This window comes from Schistocerca nitens, chromosome 10 (genome assembly GCF_023898315.1).
Source record: "Schistocerca nitens isolate TAMUIC-IGC-003100 chromosome 10, iqSchNite1.1, whole genome shotgun sequence".
Taxonomy (NCBI): Eukaryota; Metazoa; Arthropoda; class Insecta; order Orthoptera; family Acrididae; genus Schistocerca; species Schistocerca nitens.
In genome coordinates, this window is record NC_064623.1 from 77339924 (window position 1) to 77360027 (window position 20104).

At 41.5% G+C, this 20104-nt stretch overlaps 1 protein-coding gene across 1 annotated transcript in view; it reads right to left on the reverse strand.

The window, feature by feature from the left end:
- Window positions 1-20104, reverse strand: part of LOC126210428 (sortilin-related receptor-like) — a 204193-nt gene that overhangs the window by 7348 nt on the left and 176741 nt on the right. The window contains exons 30-31 of the mRNA XM_049939658.1: window positions 9022-9221; window positions 5551-5751 (exon numbers count right to left, since the gene is read on the reverse strand). Coding sequence (XP_049795615.1) covers window positions 5551-5751; window positions 9022-9221 — 401 coding nt within the window. The remainder of the gene's footprint in view (window positions 1-5550; window positions 5752-9021; window positions 9222-20104) is intronic.

Sequence of the window (20104 nt, forward strand, 5' to 3'; positions counted from 1 at the left end):
ACTGTATAGCATTGTTTAACACACTATTAATCAGAAAATAACTTACAAATTGTCACATAATTTTTCGCTACTGCAAGGACACAAATTGATCAAACTTGGCAGCCTGCCTAGTTGTAGCCACCTCAAGCATCCATTTAGTTTCAGTCCCAAGGTGAATCATCTACCAAATTCCTTGCAGTGGAAAGAAAAGCAAAAGAACCTTCAAATGTAAACCATAAAGTTGTCCAATCATTTTTTCATTGACTGAACTGGATCCTTTCTTTAACAGCAGCAGCACAAGGAAAGTTGATGACAAAGGCCTGGACCATGCAGGCAGAAAGTGTCAGGATATCTGTTCAGCAGTTAAGTGTCTGTGGCTACATGCTTCGTGACAAGATTCACAGTTTCCGAGGGAAACATACTGGCTATAGTGTTGGTCTTTTACTCAGAAGATGGGTGAATATTTCTTAGTCAAGGTGTTATGAAAGGAATTAGCTATGGCTGTATCCCCAAGGCTTCACTGATATACCATATACTGAGAAAATATTGTGTGTGTGAACATTTTACAGGAAAGAACGGGAAGGTGGGAAAAAGAGGGAGAAACTTCTAGTGCACATAATCCATCCTCTTTTTTTGCCCACCAAGAGACACTTGAGTCTTGCTGTCTCCTGAAGTGTTCCAGCACTTACGTAATAGGGCTTCATGTATTTGTTCAGTGTTTTAAAATTTAATTTTCTACTACTTACACATATCACTAATTTTTACTTTTAAGCAGGTGTCCCAGTTGCTACATAAGTCATAAAGAATATTTAAGTAATAAGAGGATGCACTTTGTGACAAAACTAATCAAACTTCATTCTGCTTCACATATACATCATCAGCACCTACAGTTTTGATGCAGTGCATAAAGTAGTAGTAGTCATAATAATAATAATAATAATAATAATAATAATAATAAAGTTCTTCTCAAATGATGTGCTATTGTTTTTGTTTTGTATGAATCAAATGTCCAGTAAAATTTTGTAATAATACATATGAAAGTGTCTAAATGAGAAAAATCTACGTACATGCCACAGAAAAAAAGAAAGCTGTGGTAGAATGAAACATGGCTCTACTGACATCACAATTTTACAGATGTGAATAGCTATTCACTACAATGCAATACCTTTCAATGTAATAGTTTGCTTACCAATGAGAGCACCAACTAGAATAGTTTTTAGGAGGAGGAGAACAAAAAATTAATTACTCCTCTTAAATGACATTATGTACAACAGAGAAGTTTAACACATATCATAAAATTCTCACTTTGCCTTGCTGTCACAAAAATATGCCTCCAATTTCTTAACAACCAACAAAAGACCATTTAGAGCCTGTAAATATAATTACAGCACCAATACTGTTTGGATATGCAGTATAAAACAAATTTCCAAATAGCCATCTCTGATGGTGCAAATGCTACAGCTACCACAAAGGCTCCCTTCTGCTTGCATCAGAAGTAAATAGCGCAATCACAAGTACAATGAATATTCTTAAGTTGGCATTGCAAAGTAGGGTAGACCACTACCCATCACATTGTAGAGGTACTGAGTGCCAAATGGGTAAATTTAAAAATAGACTGCAGGACATTTAAACTGTCAGATTACATTCTTTATGTGATGTGCCATCAGGGTCCTTCCAGCCGACACCAGCTTTTCTGAGCTGCACAGGTAGGAATTCTGCCTGTAACGTGTCCTTTACTCCCATAATCCCTGTCTCCACATGCCTCCACCTGCAGCAACCTTACACACACCTTGTATTTCACCAGTGCACCTGCACAGTTCTCACCCCCTTCTCTGGTTCACCGAGCGATGTGGCGCAGTGGTGAGACACTGGACTCGCATTCGGAAGGACGACGGTTCAATCCCGCGTCCGGCCATCCTGGTTTAGGTTTTCCGTGATTTCCCTAAATCGCTCCAGGCAAATACCGGGATGGTTCCTTTGAAAGGGCACGGCCGACTTCCTTCCCCATCCTTCCCTAATCCGATGAGACCGATGACCTCGCTCTCTGGTCTCTTTCCCCAAACCAACCAACCAACCAACCTTCTCTGGTTCTCTCCTTCCACCACCTCTCCCAGTGCAGCCACCTGACAGCCCAACACCCAGTCCCTAACACTTCCCCACACACTCCCAAATGTGTGTGCAAAGTCTACTTTAAATGACCACACCTGCCACTCAATATCCCCTAATGGAGTGTGTGTAGCAATCTATTCATATTGTATAAGGCATATTCCAAAACTAGCAACCGTTTGGTTATATAAAAAAAATAAGCTCACGACAAAAGTAATAACGATGGAAGCAGAAGAAATGAATTAAAATTTGTACCACAGTTGGGACTCAAACCCGGGTCTTCTTGCTTACTAGGCAGAAATGCTAACCATTAAACCACCACAGTACTATGGTCAACATTGTTGCACAAACTACCCAAGTTGAGTGCCCTCCCCAACACCAACTTCAATTCATATTTTCAGCTTATTTTCTCCCTACATTGTCACTGTTGCCAGGGCTCTCTGGCATTGGAATAGCACCCCAGCATTGGACGTAATGGGAATCTTCAGCTGAAGATATGAATCGAACTTTGTGTTGGGGAGGGCATTCGACTTGGATAGTTCGTGCAGCAATGTTGACCGTGTGGTGTAATGGTTAGCACTTCTGCCTAATAAGCAAGAAGACCTGGGTTCGAGTCATGGCTGAGACGCAAATTTTAATCCATTTCTTCTGCTTCCATCATTACTATTGCAGACTTACATGTCACATGGAAAACTTTAATTATAAGATCCATAAGATCATGACAAAAGGTGTCTATGGACAGTAATTTTTTACTACATATCTACCTTACTTTTCCTCAGTCACTGTTCACATCTGTACACTTTCTGTAACACTGCACCAATTTCGTAAACCCCTTTGCATAGAAGTCTGCCATCTGGAAATTGAACCAGATGGTAACCCGAGTGTTGAATTTGTCATCATCTTGAAATAATTGTTCACCCAGCCACTTTTTCAAATTCAAGAAGGCAAAATAGTCGCTTGGTGCAGGAATTGTACGGAGGGTGATCAAAAAGTTCCCAAAGTTAATCTTGAATCTTCTTCTCAGTTTTGGAAGTGAAGTGAGGACATGGAAAAGAAGTGAGAACATGCATGGTAGTGACGGAGGATTATGCCAGACAACAGCTTCCTGTGGTGCTGAATTTGGATTGCATGTCTCATACTGGTTAGCATTTCATAGTATATGTTAAGTATAACTCTTGGCCCAGGATCCATAAAATCAATGAAAAGGACGCCTTTTTTGTCCCAAAAAACAGAAGCCATCATTTTTTGATTCAAGAATGGAGATTGCTTAAACTTTTTTAGCTTCAGTGAATTGGGATGGCACCACTGCATTGAGTGCTGTTTCGATTCTGCTTTGGTGTGCGACATCCGTGTCTTGTTACCCAAAAGAATGTGGGGAAAAAAAGTCACCTTGATCTTGTCTATAGTGCTCCAACGACTGTACGAACTACACATTCTTTACTCTTTGCGCTAATCACTGATCGTTTCTGAAACCCACCTCACACACATCATTTGTGACATTCAAGCTGTTCAGTGACAATCCTGTAAATCAAGGTCTGAACAACATTTTGGAATTCAGAATTCTCAATCACCAATTGCTTTAGAATTTTTGGTTCACTTGATCGACAATGTCGTTGATCCAAATACTGGACCTGCCATTCCACAGTTCATTGTGAACATTTGTATGGACATTCTGAAATTCTCAACACCATTTCCTAACTCGTTTGTCACTCATTATTTCTGGTCCATATGCCAGGCATAACTCACGATCGATTTTGCCAGCTGAATATCCTCCAGCCACCAAAATCCTAATCACATTGTGCACTTCACAACGGGCAGGATCTACAGTTGTCTCTGTCATTATGATTTGCTATCACCGACTGGCAATTGACTGCTGAACCAAATCAACACTGCAGTAGTTTCCTAAGGAGTCGGTAGACACTTCATTCAGGCCTAAAATCAGTTAAAATTAGTTCTGGAATATGCCTCATTGTTATTCCACAAAGGAATTTCCAGTTTCAAAGCTGACATTTAGTGATTTGTCATAAATGGAAATGTTTACCACAAGGAGTTATCTGCAAGCCTTAGTTTAACAAGTGTCATACTGGAAGTCACGAGCAACCCATTGCTAAAATTCAAATTTCAACAGTGTAACAAAAACAATTGCAGGATCATAATCTGCAGACTTTCCACTGTATGTTGCTATACCGTGACGTAATTAGCATCTATCACGTGACCGCAGGCAGTACTTCCAAAATAGCGGACATAGGTTTTTCATTTAGACAGCATGCTGTAATTGAATTCCTTGTCAAAGGCGGAAAATCTGCTGCTCAAATTTATTTCAGACTTCAACGTGCCTAAGAAGACATCCGCACGGATGCTAGCTAGCAGCGTTAGGAGATGGGTGAAGCATTCCAAAGATGGAAAAACGAGTATCCGAGATGAGCCACGCACCAGTCGGCCACGGACTCCATCCACGTAATGCAACAAGGAGGGAGTTGGTGAGCTCATTAGAGAAGACAGGCAAGTCGCAGTGAATGAAATCATGCTGAGCTTGCAGTAGGACACAGCTCAGTGCAAGAAATGATTCAAAGCTTAGGTTATCAAAAAGTTTATGCTTGTTGGGTCCCACATTTATTGACCAACAACAGCTTCAGAGATTTCAAAATGGAGGTGGTGACGTTTTGACAAGTATTGTGACAGAACATTAACACTACGATATGGTAGGAAAAATTTGTGCAAAGAAATGGAGACGATGTTGAAAAGTGAGAGAAAAGCCTGTAGATTATAATGTTGTTCTTGGTTTCTCCAAAAAATAAACATCAAGAGATTTAAAAATTGTTGCTCACTACTGTCACTATAACCCTTGTACAAAATACGTTTATTTTATGTCTGTGTATCTTATCCCTAATGGATGCAGATGAACTCCATGACCACTCCTTTAAAGCATGTAGAGTAACACCTTATGAGTGGTAGCGATCATTATTCTACATCATATTTTCTGTCTGTTTCATCAAATATTGACAGTGAACTGATACTTCCACTAAGACAGGTTACTCTGTAACTATGACATACGTTCTGAAGATGGGCAACATTGTTTGAAACTTGTCATTTACTTTTCTTGATTGCCCTAAAGTGGAAGGTATGAAAGTTAGAGGCAGAGGGGAGGGTGGGGGGGGGCTTTTCTTTTCAACACATCTTTTACTGTTTCTTTAAGCATTAAACTAGTTGAAGAAATGCATTCAGTCTATATAAAGTGAAAATATATATTTCTATAATATTCTACTTCTAGGAAACTTGCTTTTCCAAAATATTTAATTGAATGTGAAATAATACTGCACGCATTTTGTTTCTCAATTAAAAACCGGGACACCTGGTCAGCCTACATAAGGTCCCTTGGTAAGACTTGCACGAAAGAACAAAAATCTTTGTAGTGTACCAGGTCAAAGCAACAGTACCTTTTAAAAAAGTGGAGGGCAAACTTACCGAGTCCGTCTGCTCCCGAGAAAGTTGCCGAGCCCGAGCGTGTGTCATAGTGGCTGTTTGCAAATGACACGAAGCTGTGCTGCAGGCGCCTGTGGCGGTACACCAGGAAGCCCACCACGGCAAGCAGCAGGCCGACCACCACGATCACTGGCACCACCACCCCGGCGACGCTCGATGCCGTCAGCACGGCCACCCACGAACCTGGGGGTAGGACAGTTGTGTGACAGTCGGTGCCATTATCCTCCAATTCTGTTAGCAAAATCTGGAGTTTTGAAGTTTAATTTTATCAGGACATACACAGGGGGAACATCAACAACAAAATTTTTGAGTTTGTTCACATATATTTTCAGAGTATTATGGAACAAGGGACATACAGTCTCCAACAGCTCATCGCTAAATAATTATGTAATTATGATTTAATTTTATCCATTGTCGTCAGTGTTGACAGTGTGACTGTATTACTTTCATATAAAAAAAACCACAACAACTGAGAGTCAGTAATTGTGATTTTTATTAGGGACTCATTTAAGACCTTTATCATTTCACACGATTTTTTTAAAAACAAGTTATCACTGGTCCTGCTAAACATAAGTAGGAAAATTACAAGGTGATGTGCTGTATTGTAATAAAGCTATATTTTTTTTTACAGAACTAATACAAATAGAGAATTACTAAATGTTTCCAGCAGTTGTTACATAATTTTAAGGGCAGAATATGAAAAAAATTGTAGCTTCATTGCAACATAGTAGGAACTGAAGTCCAGGGAGCAGTAGTAAAAACTTTAATGTTTGCCAATGACATTGCAATTCTGTCAGAGACAGCAAAAGACTTGGAAGAGTAGTTGAAAGGAATAGTTATTGTCCTGAAAGGAGGATATAAGATGAACATCGATAAATGCAAAACAAGGTTAATGGAATGCAGTGGAATGAAATCAGGTGATGCCGAGAGAAGGAGATTAGGAAACGAGACACAAAGTAGTAGATGGGTTTTGCTATTCGGGCAGCAAAATAACTAATGTTGGATGGAGTAGAGTGGTAATAAAATGTAAACTGGTAATGGCAAGAAAGCTAACATTGAATTTGGATTTAAGTGTCAGGAGGTCTTTTCTCAAGGTGATTCTTTGGAGTGTAGCACTGTATGGAAGTGAAACATGGATGATAAACTGTTAGACAAAAAGATAATAGAAGGTTCTGAAATGTGGTGCTACAGGAGGAGGCTGGTAATCAGATGGGTAGATTATGTAACTAATGAGGATGTACCAATAGCATCGGGAATAAAAGTAATCTGTGGTACAACTTGCCTAATAGAAAAGATTGTTTGATAAGAGACATTTTAAGACTTAAAGGGATCACCAATTTCATATTGGAAGAAAGTGTGATGGTAAAAATCGCTAGGGACAGCAAAAGAGGATTAGATGGATGTGGGTTGCAGTAGTTATTCAGAGATGATGAGGTTTGTACAGGATAGAGTAGCAAGCAGAGCAGCATCAAACCAGTCTTTTAATCGTGGACCACCGTAATGACAACAGTGTCACATTGTAATATTCCTACTATGTTTAACCCAAATTCAAAAGTGATGTGAAATGATCGAGCACTGAAGGTGAACTCAGAGGGCTCGAAATGCATTTAAATAAAAATCACAATTAGTGATTGAATGCTACTGTGTCTTCCTAATTATAGTTTATTATGTCTGCTGCCCCATTTCCTTAATTTCTGCAAAAATACCTTCGCAACACGGAAAAAGCCTTAAAATGCAATCGCCAAAATGAACAACATAAAACACAGAGTAATGTAGCAGCCCTCACATGTGAAACTATGGTGAACAGGTTGAAGTAACTGCGAGAACAGCTAGGTACAGTGCCATCACGCCACTCTTCCGCTGCATTTGCAACCAATGTGGGAGGTGCATAGTGGTCAATTCTTCATCAACTGTTATTTCACACTGCCACAAAAACAGACCCAAGACAGAACCGAGCAAAAATAGATGCAAGCCTGAGAGAAAGAAGTAAACTGGGTGTCACTGTTGTCAACAGCAAGGACCTTGAGTGAATCTAAAAAGATGAGTGACTTGAACAAGTTTGTTTCCAAATAATGCGTGCAGTGCATATTGTCGACATTTGCACTGTTGGGGACAAATTGTCAGTACATTACAGATACTAAGATTAGTAGGGGTAAGAAATAAAAAGAGCAATTACCCTGTGAGACTGGAGACCACATATCTCTCCACCAAAACAATGAAAAGAACATGTTTGGACAACTACCAAAACTGTCTCAGAAGAGTTCACATTCAGTCCATACAATACATACCCTACTGAACAAACGTATAAGAAAACGGCCATTTTTTTATATAGAATGTTCATAAATGAACATCTCACTTTCAATCTTAAATTATACCAGTTTAATTTAGACATTTACAACAAAACAAGTATTAAACTGAAGGTAAAATAATCTTTTTTTCTTACAAATATTCAATAGATATAACTTTAGTTATGCAGCACATATCGAACCAAAAATTAATTACGACCAATCCCCCAATCAGAGACTTCAACCACTCTCATTAGAAAGAGATGCAAATGGGGAAGGTCTCCATCTTGTTGCCAAATAAAGTTTTTAGGTTCATCTTCTAATAGGAGAAAGAGACATTTATGTGATGCATCCAGATAATGAATTTTTATGGCATACTGACACAGGAGACCAAATATGGAAAGGGTGGGTGGGGGGGGGGGGGGACTCATAGTATGAAAGAATCTAAAAAGTAAGTCATGGGATGGGAGCATCTGACACCGACAAAGAAAGAGAACCTTTATCATACTGACTTTTTGATTTGCTCTAATTTTTCATTCATAACATTCTTTTTTAATTTGGAAACGTCCAGTATCGACTATCAACTAAAACCAAGTGCCAACCATGACAACTCATCGCTTTTATGTGGCAGTTCATGCAGCCAGTGTAAGGACAGTTTCACGTAACCAATGGTTGATGATAGCAATAAATTACCGTTTGCTTTTTAGTGCTGAAACTGAAATTTTTCTGCCTCGAATTTGCTCATAGATGTTAGCTTTAAACACTGCAAACAAAGCTATCACGAGTTTAGTTCTGCTGCTGATTACTGCCGTCCTTTTCTTGGATGCATTGCACATCATGAGGTTGTGGTTAGTTTAGGGCACGAGTTTAAATTCAGGGCTAAAAAACCCTTGGTGGCAAGTGATGCATGTCAACTGTGAAGTAATTTTAATTGGACTATAGCCAAAATGTGTTGTTAGCGTACTTTACAGAAGTAGCCAGCAGTGGTTTTTTCTATCCCCAAAGGCTCTCCTCGATGGTGGAATTCGTGGACCATGAAAGGTGAATAAATGAAACTGAATTAATGAACGAATGAATGAATACGATACAGAATTTGGCTCATTACACAATCTTGGAAATTATTCCTCTCGTGGTTCATAAGTGACTGCAATCTAGAGAAATACCTCACCTTTATCTGGACTGAGAAGAGATACAACTTCTGAAGGTTGTGAGCAGTAACCTTCCTTTGTCTGCAGCTGTACTGCAAAACTGTACGTCTGTCCACTCTTCAGCTCGTCTAGTGTCAGTGGGGGGCCACGGATCTCATATTCTGTAGCCTTCAGTTGGTCAAAAGCAGGACCCTCAGACACCAGCACTTTGTAGCGGTAACTGAAAAGAAAAAAGTTATTTATTAGGCCAATGTTCATCAGAAGCAAAACCCAATACTGCAGACTGGAACTGTTGCACCCATAAATCTGCCATCAACAACATAACTACTGCAAAAAGAATGGAAGCCGAAACTGAATATTCAAAAAAATATTACACTTAAGTCTTGGCAGATTATAAAGTGATAACACTTTCACCTGCCAGTAAATGCTCTTTCAAAACCACCACGTTGAGCTTTTACTATCTCAGAACATGACATGTGACCTGTAATTTGCAAGTGACTGTGACAGACGAGAGGTGGTAGTAGTAGTAGAAGAAAGGGAAGAGAGGAAAAGCAACTGTAGAAAAAGGAAGTGAAGAAAGAACACTCTTTATCAAGGAAATAAAGGGATAGGGTCATGTCCCTTATTAATGGAGCATAAGTTTGGATGAACAATGATGTGGAAAGAAACATCAGAAACTTTCTCGAAGCAACCATCCTGGGATACCCGGAATGAAATTTTCACTCTGCAGCGGAGTGTGTGCCGATATGAAACTTCCTGGTAGGTTAAACATGTGTGCCAGAATGAAACTTGAACTCAGAACCTTCACTTTTCATGGGCAAGTGCTCTACCAACTGAGCTACTCAAGCATGATTCACAACCCATCCTCAAAAGTTTACTTCTGCCACTACCTCGTCTCCTTCCTTAATCTGTCAGGAAGTTTTGTATCTGTGCACACTCCCCTGCAGAGAAAAATTTCGTTTTGGGAATGTCTGCCAAGCTGTGAATACACCACGTCTCCGCAAGAACCTTTCTTCCAGGAGTGCTAATCCCACAAGTTTTCCAGGAGAACTTCTGTGAAGCTCAGAAGCTAGGAGACGAGGTACTGTCTGAAGTAAAATCATGAAGATGGGTCGTGAGTTGTCCTTAACTCAGTTGGTAGAGCACTTGCCCATGAAGGACAAGTCCAAAGTCCGAAACTCGATCCGGCACACAGTTATAATAAGTCAGGAAGTTTCATCCTGAGGAATGTCAAACGATTTGGGGAACTTACAGAAAGGTTACACATGGTTGATGTATGGAGATTTGACCACTGAAACTGAATGTAGAGTGCTGGTACTAAATTGAATTCAGAGGCCTATAATATTCCAGTTATGTGAGGTGACTTCATGTGAAAATGACATACCACCCTTTGTGGCAGCTGAAGAACCTGATACCGCTTAATCTCCTGACATCATAGACATAACATGCCATACATTTGTGGTGTTGCATCATTTTTTTAAAATTATGTTGCCTAGATGTTACAGTACCTGTTTTACTATTCTTCTATCTTTTTCAATGATATGGAATGCAAATGCCATCCAGCGATGAACAGGACGAGTCAATACCAATTTTACTCATTTATAGCGAGGCACAAATGGCAAAATCTGGAAGTAGGTACAATTTATGAACTGGGTTCCATTAATAAGTCTGATTATTTTTAGGTGTTTCAATGTTGTGTGTGTGACAAAGATGTGTCCTCCATATTTTTAACCCATGTTTCATCTGGTAAGTACAACACACTGTTTACCAAAACTTGACATCGGGGGCATAATGGTATTGACTTTTCGTCTGAGGCGATTGTCCAGTAGAACGCCTCCAGTTTGACATGAGGAAGACAAATCTCCATTTTCAATTTTGTCTTTAGTGTGTGTCCATCGTGATATAATGGGTATTGTATTGGTTCGCTATTGATTAATGTGCAATATGTCAAATTTCAGGTGTTCTGTTTAACTTCTTTCACAGCTTTTATTTTACAGGAACAGTTGTAAGTATCTGGCACAACACTGGCACAAAAAAACAGACACAAATTTTGTATTATGTGATAGTTATTTTAGCTCTACGCTAAGAAAGATGTTTGTGCAAGTATGGAGGTGGCGGAGCCTGCCTTTATACTGCTGAGTTGGTATTTTGCAATGCATTAGTTAGTCACGTGTGTGTGTTTTGGCACTTTCAGTTACACAAATATTCACACAGAGTTCAGTTTTTCCAGCAGGAAACTGGGTGTGAAGCAACAGAGTTTCTTTCCTAATTTTCAGTGTGTAATTTAATCCACTGAGGGTATTTTATCTAAATAACACAGCATGTTTTCCAAAGATGTTAGAAGCACAGTGAGCAGCATATGCAAGACATATGAGGCAGTTTAATTTGCTGGCACTGTGACTTTCCCTATTCCTTCTATGTCATGGTTTTTCACTCACGCATATGCACCTCCTTTCCTATTCCATAGGATGCACAGAATGAAGGGGTGCAGCAGCTAGTAAGTATACTGTGCTCACAGTCGCAAAGTGTGAAGTTCAAATTCTAGAGCTAGATTTGCGCTATTTCCCTAAATCAACTGAGGTGGGTGCATGGACAGGTCCTTCTAAAAGTTTACATCCAGCTTCCCCACCCATCTTATCCAATCAAAATGTGCACTCCATCTCTAGTGACATTGCTGTCAACATAATATCAAACCTAAAAATAAAAGGTTGTGTTGAAAAGTAATGCCTCCACATTTTTTATGTGAAAACTTTCAAAGCTTTTTAAATAAAACAAACATTCTACATCTTTATTATTCATGTTTAGATATTTATTTCCCAGCAAGAGACCAGTTTGGTTCAAATGGTTCTGAGCACTATGGGACTTAACATCTGTGGTCATCAGTCCCCTAGAACTTAGAACTACCTAAACCTACTAACCTAAGGACATCACACACATCCATGCCCGAGGCAGGATTCGAACCTGCGACCGTAGCAGTCGCGTGGTTCCGGACTGCGCGCCTAGAACCGCTAGACCACCGCGGCCGGCAAGAGACCAGTTTGTTGATACCATCACTGTGCTTGTGCCTGTATATGTATAATAGAGGGAAACATTCCACGTGGGAAAAATATATCTAAAAACAAAGACGATGTGACTTACCAAACGAAAGCGCTGGCAGGTCGATAGACACACAAACAAACACAAAAACGGTTGCTTCGTCAGGAAAGAGGGAAGGAGAGGGAAAGATGAAAGGATGTGGGTTTTAAGGGAGAGGGTAAGGAGTCATTCCAATCCCGGGAGCGGAAAGACTTACCTTGGGGGAAAAAAGGACAGGTATACACTCGCACACACACACATATCCATCCACACATGCAGACACAAGCAGACATATTTAAAGACAAAGAGTTTGGGCAGAGATGTCAGTCGAGGCGGAAGTGCAGAGGCAAAGATGATGTTGAATGACAGGTAAGGTACGAGTGGCGGCAACTTGAAATTAGCGGAGATTGAGGCCTGGTGGGTAACGGGAAAAGAGGATATATTGAAGAGCAAGTTCCCATCTCCGGAGTTTGGATAGGTTGGTGTTGGTGGGAAGTATCCAGATAACCCGGACGGTGTAACACTGTGCCAAGATGTGCTGGCCGTGCACCAAGGCATGTTTAGCCAGAGGGTGATCCTCATTACCAACAAACACTGTCTGCCTGTGTCCATTCATGCGAATGGACAGTTTGTTGCTGGTCATTCCCACATAGAATGCATCACAGTGTAGGCAGGTCAGTTGGTAAATCACGTCTGCTTGTGTCTGTATGTGTGGATGGATATGTGTGTGTGTGCGCGAGTGTATACCTGTCCTTTTTTCCCCCAAGGTAAGTCTTTCCGCTCCTGGGATTGGAATGACTCCTTACCCTCTGCCTTTGATCGTGTACACCTTCCGGGTTACAGAACTGGAGTAGGTGGTGGTGGGAGGGTGCATGGGACAGGTTTTACACCGGGGGCGGTTACCTGCTGCACAGGCAACTGCATTGAACGCTGCCAAGATGCCTTACAGAAGGTACCGTCGACGTTCTCGTCAAACATCCGTTGCCATGGGTAAAGGAATCGTTAATTTCGATGCTGAAGTTCAGTCTGCATCCACGAAAGACACATGGTCCCTCGACAAGTTCACTGGCGGCAATGTTCTTCAGAGTATTCTTCTTCTTGTCAGCAGCAGATGTCGTGAATTCGATGTTTTCAATTGTTTTGTAGACTGTTTGACGAGAACGTCAACGGTACCTTCTGTAAGGCATCTTGGCAGCGTTCAATGGTTAACTGTAGCCATTGTAAGAGGTGGTAGTGGTGTTCCTGCTGTTGGTGGCCTGGAGAGTTTTGTCGATAGAGACATTATTGCCTATCGCACATATCATATTGGAGAACTTGCTAATAAAGATTTTGGAAAATCTGTGTATATGTCACCCTCCCCACTATCCCTCTACACCCGTAGTAGACGAAAAATATCTGTAAATGAGTCTGTATACATTTGGTTTAAGGGAAAAGGTGTATGTGAATATGTAAAATTTGTTGGAGACTGTACATTGTATTTTCATAAATAAACTGATCTGTAGCGTAGCTGAAAACTGGACAAGGGTACATCACGTACCGGGGGCTCAAGGAGGCAACAGCATGTTCCATGTTAAAGTTCTTATCAGGTTGACCTTTGACCCCGCCGCGCAAGTCTGGCATACGCAATCTTGGCAGCGCGCCAGCCGCGGACTTCGCTCTCAGCCGGACGGGCGCACCTAGTACGACTAGTGCACCCGTCCGGGATAACGCGCGGCTGGCACTGTGAAATATTCTAAGTCCAAATCAAGGTCACGCGCTATCGCACGTCTATAAAAGCGAGCGAGGCCCGCGCAGCGGATCACTCGCGCTGCTGCTGTTGCACAGGCAACTGCATTGAACGCTGCCAAGATGCCTTACAGAAGGTACCGTCGACGTTCTCGTCAAACAGTCTACAAAACAATTGAAAACATCGAATTCACGACATCTGCTGCTGACAAGAAGAAGAATACTGTGAAGAACATTGCCGCCAGTGAACTTGTCAAAGGACCATGTGTCTTTCGTGGATGCAGACTTAACTTCAGCATCGACATTAACGACTCCTTTACCCATGGCAACGGATGGTTAACTGTAGCCATTGTAAGAGGTGGTAGTGGTGTTCCTGCCATTGGTGGCCTGGAGAGTTTTGTCGATAGAGACATTATTGCCTATCGCCTATAAGTCTAATTATTTAAGAGAGAGGCACACACATTATAATTTGTGCCACGAGGCTGTGTTTAATTTGAATAATATTCAGACACACATGGAGTCCCGTGGTCAAGGTTCAAATAATACTTGGAGTTGGAGATTTTATGTTGACTGTCCTAACAAAGTATATCAGACGTAATGTTTCGGTGTAAGAAGCCAGTCATGGGCACGCTACGGTTGAAAGACATCACTAATGAGGTGATAAACACGCGCCAGCTGGCCTCTGACCCCAATAGCGATAAGCGTGCGTCAGCTTGCGCGCCTGTGGCACCGCGCCTCTATAAGACTGACAAACAGCGGACGGGCGCACCTAGTACGACTAGTGCACCCGTCCGGGATAACGCGCGGCTGGCACTGTGAAATATTCTAAGTCCGAATCAAGGTCACGCGCTATCGCGCGTCTATAAAAGCGAGTGAGGCCCGCGCAGCGGATCACTCGTGCTGCTGCTGCTGCACAGGCAACTGCATTGAACGCTGCCAAGATGCCTTACAGAAGGTACCGTCGACATTCTCGTCAAACAGTCTACAAAACAATTGAAAACATCGAATTCACGACATCTGCTGCTGACAAGAAGAAGAATACTGTGAAGAACATTGCCGCCAGTGAACTTGTCGAGGGACCATGTGTCTTTCGTGGATGCAGACTGAACTTCAGCATCGACATTAACGATTCCTTTACCCACGGCAACGGATGGTTAACTGTAGCCATTGTAAGAGGTGGTAGTGGTGTTCCTGCCGTTGGTGGCCTGGAGTGTTTTGTCGATAGAGACATTATTGCCTATCGCACATATCATATTGGAGAACTTGCTAATAAAGATTTTGGAAAATCTGTGTATATGTCACCCTCCCCACTATCCCTCTACACCCGTAGTAGACGTAAAATATCTGTAAATGAGTCTGTATACATTTGGATTAAGGGAAAAGGTGTATGTGAATATGTAAAATTTGTTGGAGACTGTGCGCCTTACAGACGATACCGTCGCCATGCTAGACAGACAATATATGAAACTATTGAAGATGTGGAAATGACAACATCTGCAGCCGACAAGAAGAAGAATACTATAAAATCTGTCGCCGCACACGCACTACTAGATGGACCCGCTGTCTTCTGTGGATGTAGACTTAATTTCAGTATTGATCTGAACGATACATTTTCACATGGTAATGGCTGGTTAACTGTGGCTATTGTTCGTGGTGGTACAGGTGTACCCAATGTATCAGGACTGGAAAGCTTTGTAGACAGAGATATTATTGCATACCGCACATATCACGTGGTTGAAAACGTCGACGTTTATATATATATATATATATATATATATATATATATATATATATATATATATATATATATGAATATAACAGAGGGAAACATTCCACGTGGAAAAAATATATCTAAAAAGAAAGATGATGAGACTTACCAAACAAAAGCGCTGGCAGGTCGATAGACACACAAACAAACACAAATATACACACAAAATTCAAGCTTTCGCAACAAACTGTTGCCTCATCAGGAAAGAGGGAAGGAGAGGGAAAGACGAAAGGATGTGGGTTTTAAGGGAGAGGGTAAGGAGTCATTCCAATCCCGGGAGCGGAAAGACTTACCTTAGGGGGAAAAAAGGACAGGTATACACTCGCACACACACACATATCCATCCACACATACAGACACAAGCAGACATATTTAAAGGTCTTTAAATATGTCTGCTTGTGTCTGTATGTGTGGATGGATATGTGTGTGTGTGCGAGTGTATACCTGTCCTTTTTTCCCCCTAAGGTAAGTCTTTCCGCTCCCGGGATTGGAATGACTCCTTACCCTCTCCCTTAAAACCCACATCCTTTCGTCTTTCCCTCTCCTTCCCTCTTTCCTGATGAGGCAACAGTTTGTTGCGAAAGCTTGAATTTTGTGTGTATATTTGTGTTTGTTTGTGTGTCTATCGACCTGCCAGCGCTTTTGTTTGGTAAGTCTCATCATCTTTCTTTTTAGATATATATATATATATATATATAAAAAGAAAGATGATGAGACTTACCAAACAAAAGCGCTGGCAGGTCGATAGACACACAAACAAACACAAATATACACACAAAATTCAAGCTTTCGCAACCAATGGTTGCCTCGTCAGGAAAGAGGGAAGGAGAGGGAAAGACGAATGGATGTGGGTTTTAAGGGAGAGGGTAAGGAGTCATTCCAATCCAGGGAGCGGAAAGACTTACCTTAGGGGGAAAAAAGGACGGGTACACACTCGCACACACACACATTTCCATCCACACATATACAGACACAAGCAGACATACACAGAGGCCTTCCCTTCTCAATGACAGGCTACAGATTGGTTTAAAGGTTTCAATAATATTGCTACATAATAGTCTGCCCATTCCTTGCATTGTCATTTAAGTTGATGTCGTAAAGTTTCCAAAAAGAAACAGCATAACCTTTCTGGAAGAGGACTGAATCTTTGCTCCCTATGGTATACACTGATGGAAAAAAAACACCACAACCATAAAAAATAATTAATGTAGAGTAATTAAATTTTGGGAATAAATTTGTATAGGTAACATACTTAAGTGATTAACATTGCAAGATTACAAGTTAATGTAAGTGCAATTTAAGCTATTGCAAATGTGAAATGTTTGTGCATTTATAGTCAGTATAACTGCCAGAATGTTGAGTGCAAGCATATAACCATGCATGCATGTACCGTGTTGCACAGGTGTCGGACGTCAGTTTGTGGGATGGAATTCTGTGCCTGTTGCACTTGGTGGGTCGGTACCCAAGCATCTAATGCTGTTTGTGGATGACGCTGGAGGTGTCATTCAGTGAGGTCCCTTACGTGCCTAGTAGGAGACAGGTCTGGTGATCGAGCAAGCCAAGGCAATATGCCTACACTCCGTAGAGTGTGTTTGGTTATGACTGAGGTATGTGGGTGAGCGTTGTCCTGTTGGAAAACACCCTCTGGAGTGCTGTTCATGAATGGCAGCACAACAGGTTGAATCCCCGGATTGACATACAAATTTGCAGTCAGGGTGCAGGGATAAACGTGAGAGTTCTCCTGCTGTCATACAAAATCGCACCCCAGACTATAACTCCAGGTGTAAGTCCAGTGTGTCCAGCACGCAGACAGGTTGGTTGCAGACTCTCAACTGGCCTCTCCCTATCCAAAACACCAGCCATCATTGGCATAGAAGCAGAACTAGCTTTCTTCAGAAAACACAACAGACCTCCACCCTGTCTTCTAGTGAGCTGCCATTTGACACCACAGGAGTCGCAGATAGCGGCGGTTTGGATTAGTGGAATTAATGCTACAGAGCATGTGGCTCAGAGCTATCCTTGCAGTAACCGATTTGTAACAGTTCGTTTTGTCACTGTAGTGCCAGCTATTGGTCAAATTTCTGCTGCAGATGCAGTACGATGTGCCAGAGCTGTGCGCCGAAAGAGATGATCTTCCCTATCAGTAGTTCAACATGACTGCCTGGAGCCCAGCCTTCTTGTGACCGTATGTTCTCGTGACCACCACTGCCAGCAATCGTGTACTGTTGCTACATTCCTGTGAAGTCTCTCTCCAGTATTGCAGAAGGTACAGCTGGCTTCCTGCAGCTGTATTAGATGACCTCGTTCAAACCCAGTGAGATGTTGAGCCGGCCGGTGTGGCCGTGCGGTTCTAGGCGCTTCAGTCTGGAACAGCGTGACCGCTACGGTCGCAGGTTCGAATCCTGCCTGGGGCACGGATGTGTGTGATGTCCTTAGGTTAGTTAGGTTTAAGTAGTTCTAAGTTCTGGGGGACTGATGACCTCAGCTGTTAAGTCCCATAGTGCTCAGAGCCATTTTTGAGATGTCGATAATGGCATCTTTGTCAACTTAAAGGCTTTTGTAACTAATGTCAACTAACCATGCACAATCTCAAAGGTAACTAACGGTTATGACTGTTACAGTGTGTATTTAAAGCAAACCTAATTTGTGTCCTTATAGGGGCTCTATTAGTGCTACTCTTGTGCAACTGGTATGAAATTTGAATAGACATAATCTTTCTGTTGTAGAAACACACCTATTAAATTTTGTTTTTGTGACAACTCCTCCTTGATGTTGCAATATTTTTCCTGTCAGTGTAGTTTGATCATATGACTGAAAACTTGTACTTGTCCATGCACATGGTCAACATTTATACCACAGGTATTGTGTCAGGCCCTATTTGAGTGGGGGTTAAAAAATGAGAGATCCAGAGGGCTGACACTTTCATCACATGCAGTGTCTCGTGTGAGATCTTACGTACTGATTGTACACTAACACCTGCCCTTCTGCCAAATGTTTGGAATACATACCTGTCTTATGTACCATCTGACAATTGTAGGTATGGTGATGGCAAAACTTCTCTTCACCTTAAGGTGATCCCCAGTTTCCTCCATTAGATGTAGTGTGCCACTTCTTGATACCTCTTCCAGACCTGTATAACTACGGTGAAGCACTTCAACATTTTTTTATGCTTTCATATGCTGGCAAATTACCTTTCACAAAGGCAATTTAATCACAATTTTTCCTTGCTAATTTTTCTTGCAAAGGCAAATGGCAAATCACTGCATGTTACTCACCCCAACAGCCATCTTGTGTATTTGCACTATGGCAGTACTACCAAGCAATTGAATACATGTGCAGAAAAATGAACTAAGCCTCAAATGTAAAAGCTTAGAGATAAGCGTTGCCTTCTGTTGCTGGGTGCAGAACTATCAAAAGTGATATTTAGGGGTGAGACCAATGTCAACTTTCACAGCTCCTATACCCAGCAACAGATAGCAACACTTATCTCTAAGCTTTTACATTTGAGGGTTAGCCCATTTTTCCATGCACGTCTTCAATTCAACTCAGAAACAGTAGTTCGAAGAACAGAAAAACAATGTCTGCTTCCAGTGCACATAAGTCCGTTCGAATATTAACATTTTGTCTGGTCGAAGGTACAGGTTTATGAAGTATGCTTCATTAGTAGGCAAAAATTCCGAGAGAAAGGTTAGCATTTGTAAACAGTTTCTTCTACATGGCGAGGAACGGTAAAGGGTTATAGAAAACAATTCTGCTGCAGATCAGGCGGGGAGGTCTCGCATAACTCCAGCCCAAGCGAGGTACAGCCAGGTGGCTGTGTGGTTAACCTGCCCGAAATAAGGAAATAACATACTGGAAATAAGTGTGAATGGCACTAAAATTCACAGCAATGAAAAAAGATAGAAAAAGGGGGGGAATGTGGAAGAAAGTAAGTTGAAAGAATTGTTAGAGGCTGCCTGTTATGAGGGCACGCTGAAAAGTAATGCCTCAGAATTTTTATTCTGCTCTCAACATTGGTTGAGGTGTTATGTGTCAACTTTTCTGCTTTACTTAAGTTGCAACCCTATTCTGCTTGAGGGCTCCAAATTGTAGCATGCAACATGGTGGTGTGTAGGGCAACTGTGTCAGTGTGTGAGAGGCCCTCAGAAAACTGAAAGAACGAACTCGAGGAGCTCGTCAACGTATGGAGCATCCACTCCTTCAGCATGTCAGTACCAGACCACACCCAAGAGCTGCTCACCGGCAACAAGCTGACACCTCACGTTCACTGTCATCCTTCGATCTTCATACCGTCCCTACTTGGTCACATCTGACTTTAATTTGTTTCCAAAACTTAAAAGAACCTTTTAGAACTTCACTGTGACAGTGACGAAGCTGAGGAGGAATCAGAGGTGAGATGGTGGCTCCTTCAACACAGTCAAACATTCTGCAGTGATGTATCTAAAAACAAAGACGATGTAACTTGCCAAACGAAACCGTTGGTATGTTGATAGAGACACTAACAAACACAAACACACACACAAAATTCAAGCTTT